This window comes from Rhincodon typus, chromosome 25, assembly GCF_021869965.1.
Source record: "Rhincodon typus isolate 14 chromosome 25, sRhiTyp1.1, whole genome shotgun sequence".
NCBI classification, from domain to species: domain Eukaryota; kingdom Metazoa; phylum Chordata; class Chondrichthyes; order Orectolobiformes; family Rhincodontidae; genus Rhincodon; species Rhincodon typus.
Genome location: NC_063356.1, coordinates 16,260,930 through 16,265,913, shown reverse-complemented (window position 1 = coordinate 16,265,913; position 4,984 = coordinate 16,260,930). Strand labels below are relative to the sequence as shown.

General features: G+C 41.0%; 1 protein-coding gene across 1 annotated transcript in view; it reads left to right on the top strand.

The window, feature by feature from the left end:
• Positions 1-926: 926 nt before the first annotated feature.
• LOC109914000 (uncharacterized protein C6orf132-like) overlaps positions 927-4,984 on the top strand; it is a 47,057-nt gene continuing 42,999 nt past the window's right edge. Inside the window, exon 1 of the mRNA XM_048612094.1 lies at positions 927-1,143. Coding sequence (XP_048468051.1) covers positions 1,017-1,143 — 127 coding nt within the window. The 5' untranslated portion in view covers positions 927-1,016. The remainder of the gene's footprint in view (positions 1,144-4,984) is intronic.

Below are 4,984 nucleotides of genomic sequence, written 5' to 3'. Positions count from 1 at the left end.
AAATGGAGTATTGCATCCAGTTTGATCACTGCATATTAGGCAGGCTGTGGAGCTCTTTCAGAAGATGTGGAGGGAATTTTCCAGAATGATTTCAGGGATGGGTGTGAGGGGGCTGTTATTTACAAGGTTGGGTTGTAAAAGCGAGGATTGTTCTCCCTGGAGCAAGAATTTGAGGGAAGGTTTGACAGAAGTGCATAAGATTATGACAAGTTTGGATAAAGAAAGATTGATCTCAGTACAAGGAGGGACACAGATTTCGGGCTTTGGGCAATAAATGGATAGGGGAGATCTGAAGAGGAACTTATTTTCCACAATGAGAGGTAATAACCTGCAAGTCACTGCTTCTGAGGGTAGTAGAAGCAGAAACAGTGCAACACTTCAAAGAGAAATTGGTAGACACTGGAAGGCAACAAATGCTATGGGGGTCGCCTGGGGCTTACTGTATTGCCTGCTCTGTGGGGAACTGGCATGGTCTCAATGGACCGAATGGCCTTTCCGTGTGCTGTAAATGACTCCATAACTGAATGATATTTACATCCGACTTCACAATCTCCACGGTGGGATTTTAAACCACTGTCTCAGGGTTTGATCGGCTGTAGGCAATAAGCTATTGCCAGATGTAATTAAAAATCAGAGACAAAAATAAAATCGCTCGGAGACCGGGGAAATGGTCTAGTGGTTGTGGGTGTTCAGAGATCCCCTGCAATTTATCCACTCCCCTCAACGCTGCGTTCCTGTATGGAAAAAAAAAATCGTCAATAACGCAGAAAGAAAAGATGTTGTGCGGACCTGAAATAGTTGTCATTGCAGAGCGGTGAGATATGCGGCGGACTGAAAGGAAAATTCCTTGTCGGAGGTGATGGCACCTGTTGGAGCTGCGCTGTGGAATGCGGATGGTGTGTGCGCTGTTGCCGTGGTGACTGCGGATTCGGTGGGGTTGGGCTGGAGAGCAAGAGACTGCGAAGCGTGCCCCATTCCGCACTGAGCGCGATGAGGAGCGAGGCAGCGCTTTGGCAATGAGAAAGTCAGGGCCCGGAGAGACCATCAGCAAACTTCTGAGAAGGAAAAGTTCTCCCTCGCTTTATGCGGCGACCCCTCCGCCAGGCCGGGCGATCGCTGGCGCCGGGGGACCGGGGCCACCGGGTGAGTGTTTGCGGGAGGCGAGAGGGAGAGGGGGAGAGAGAGAGCAGCCGCACAGTCCCGGCAGGTAAAGCAGGATTCTGCAAAGCCTCAGGATTTCCCTGCTCGGTGCTTGAAGGGTAAACTTAGCCCCAGGATCATCGGATCTGTGGGAAGGGGGAATTGCTAAATCACTTGGGTTTGTTCAATATCTGGTTGCTGTGAAAGTCTAAAGAAATGGGGAAGGGGGGGGAGGTGGTGGAGTTGGTGTTGGTGTGAATGCGTGATGCCTTTAAAAATAAATGGTGAAGATTGCAGTGTGTGCAGTACCGTACTTTTGTCACTGGGTTTTGAGCTCTCCCGCAGGATGAAGTGCGCCCTCACTGCAAATCCTACAGGCTGCTAAGTGCAATGCGTTGGGCCAGTCTCAAATGCCCAATCGATGTGGTCCCACGACATAGGATTAACCAAATGTTTTGCAACTGATTAGCAGCGTGGAGCACACCAACTCTGGGTACAAGATGGATGACATCTTTGATCTCAATTTGACGTTAGGTTCACAGTATATTATGCATGTAAATACTGTTACACTGTAGGGGGGATCAGAGGTCCTCCAATTTCCTTGATTTAAAAACCACAGTCCTGTTTCGAAAAGGGAGTGGGTGCTGATGATCGTTAATGACCTGATCAACACCTATCCCTCAAATCAACATGACAAAAACAAACTGCTTATTGACACATTACTATTAGCGGGAGCTTGCTGTGTGCAAATTAACTGTTGTGTTTCCCACATGACAACACTTCAAAGATAATTCATTGGATGTAAAGCATTTTGAGGGATCCAGAGTCATGAAAAGTACTATATTATTGCAGGTCTTATTTTCTATTAAATTAATAACTTAACGAAAAAAGTTCTGCTTTATTTAATTCTATGTTTTTCATCAATGCAGACATGGTAGAAAATGTGTTGTTGGTGTCTATTTCCTTGGCATTGTCCTGTTGAGCTGAATGGCCTGCTTATATGATGCAAATGCCATGGACATGTTATTGTGTTGTAGTATGATTGGGTATGGTTAGAAGCCATCAGTGACTATTTTAAGTGTGTGAAATTTAGCAACACCCTGCCCATTTACAACATGTGTTGGTGGATTGATGTGGGTGGTCAGATCCAGAACATTGTTGAGTTTGATCAGTTCAGAGTTTTGAAAGTTCAGCAGATTTAATGTGAAAATAGAATTTGAATTAAATTGAACTTACTTGTCAATGCAGACAAAACACATCAGAGAGCCACCTAGTTAATGTGAATATATATAAATTTCATATTAACACAATAAAAAAAGCATGTTTTGGGGGCTAGGTAGTGAGCACAGTACATTCTGTCTGGCCTCAATTATCAAGAGAAATTTAAAATCTCAACCACAAATGGTCTCAGATCACTTCTGTGACTGGACTCATGGAAAGGATATTCTGAATTATGTCATCGGCTCCAATTTGTAGACTCCTTGCCGACTTCCTGAAATTTGACAAGGGAATTTTGTAATTAAAATCAAAGACAGTTTAATAAAAACAAATGACTGGAAGCCAGGGAAATTACTTCATGGTTGTAGATATTCAGAGAGTCCCTCCAAGTTAATTTAGTGTGCAGTGAGGACTTGGGTTCCTGTAAACAACGTTCATGTAAGCTTTATTAGAAAATGCAACAGGCCTATTCCAAAGAATGTAGGGTACAACATTTAACATAATTACCAAATTATACATGTTAAGCTGTCAGAAAAAAAAATGTAGACCATAAACAAATAAAATTCTGGACTTCACAGACCAGATGGTGAATGTGTAAATGCAAAAAAAATGTTCAGATGTGTTCCCATTCTTCAAATGTACCACATCACAACTCAAAAGTTGACAGACAAGACTTTATTCACATTTCAGCAAAGGGTAATCAACTATTGAAGCAGCAATGTACTTAAAACATGTGAAATTTAAATATATCCTCACAAGCCAAATAGTAAATGTTGAAATATTCAGGTGATCATATATTTCACTAGGTCACATTAAGCATTAAAATATTTCGGGTGCCAAAGACTTATTTCTGATTATTTTTTAACACATTCTCTCCAGAAAGCAGCCTGTATTTTTTTTTGTATTCATTCAGAACATCTATTTTATGCAATATTCATCTTGGCTTATTCCACATTTATTAATTGTGCAAACATTATATTCTGCCTATTTACCATTTTAAAAAATAACGCTCCCTGCAAATGAAATTTCCAACGTTCTGAAAACTCCACCTGGTTCACCATTGTCAGTTCCATTCATAATTTTTTCCTAGAGAAACCAAACTTCCAGAACTCATTTCCTCAAATTCTTGACACTCAAAATAATATTTATTTGCTGACAAACAAGAGATGCTCACAAACAAGAGAAAGAGAATAGGAGTATGATGAAAAGTGGAATGCACTATTACAAGGCAGACTTGAAGCAGGCTGCATAAATGTGTTCAAGGGGAGGCTAGATAAACACAAGATGGAGAAAGGAATAGAAAGGGTATTTGGATATGGCTAAATGAGGAGGGACAGAAGGAGGTGATGATGTAACAGCAATGTCACTGGAAGCGTAATCCAGAACCCCTAGGCAAATGGGCTCAAATCCCACAAACACAGCTGGTAGAATTTAAACTAAATTAATAAAATGCAGGATTGAGTCTCAGTATTGGTGACTGTGAGATTATCATTGTTTTTTATAAAAACCTATCTGTTGCATTACTGTCCTTCAGGGAAAGCAATCTGCCATCCTTACCTGGTCTGGCCTTTGTGAGACTCCAGATCCACAGCAATACGTTTGACCCTTAACTACCTTTGGAAATTCCTGAGCAAACCATTCTGTTCAAGTGACAATTAGGAACAGGCAAGCAATGGTGAATTTGCCAGGGAATGCCCATTTTCCAGGAGTTAAAGTAAAAGGCATTCTGTGAAACATAGACACCATCAAAGACCAATAAAATCAAATATCCTGTTTCTAGATTTTAGATGCAATGTATTTCTTGATCACATCTTAATTCGCTAAAGGCAAATATGATCCTTCCTATAATGTGTTGACTAGAACTACACCCAGCGCTCCAGAAGCACTCTGGCCAATGTATTATGCAACTACATAACAGCCTCTTCATTTGTACTTTATACCTCTGCCAATTCAATCTAATAATTTATTTCCCTTTTCTATAGTCAAATGGGTATATTACATCTGTCTTTGCTATTCAGGTTGCCTAGGAGATATACATTACAATGAACAAGCTATGCTCCAAGCCACGTCAGATTCTAAAATATTAAATATCAATTCCTGTGTTCTTAATTGTTTATATTTTGCTTCCTCCTCAGCCATTTATGTCACAAAACAGTACATCGACTGCACATCTATGTCTGTTCATACTTTTCAAAACAAAACTGTAAAGCAGCCAAATCAGTTACTTGGCACCCACAGGGAAAAAAACTCCCACAGCAACTTAAAATACCTTGGTGATGCAAGAATCCAAATGTCTGTAACTTGCATTGGTGGAACGAGAAAGCCAGTTATTTATCCTGGATTATCACCTACACAACCTGAAAACTAATTAAATTCTAATAGACCAAATCCTATATGTACTTAAACTATAAAACACTATAGTCTTAAGGGGTAGTAGGAACTACAGATGCTGGAGAATCTGAGATAACAAGGTGTAGAGCTGGATGAACATAGCAGGCCAAGCAGCATCACAGGAGCAGGAAGGCTGACGTTTCGGGCCTAGACCATCTAACTAGGCCACAAGCATCTTCAACCTCATGTGCACCTTCTCCCCAGTGATCAGAACCATATAATCGCACTCTTTGAC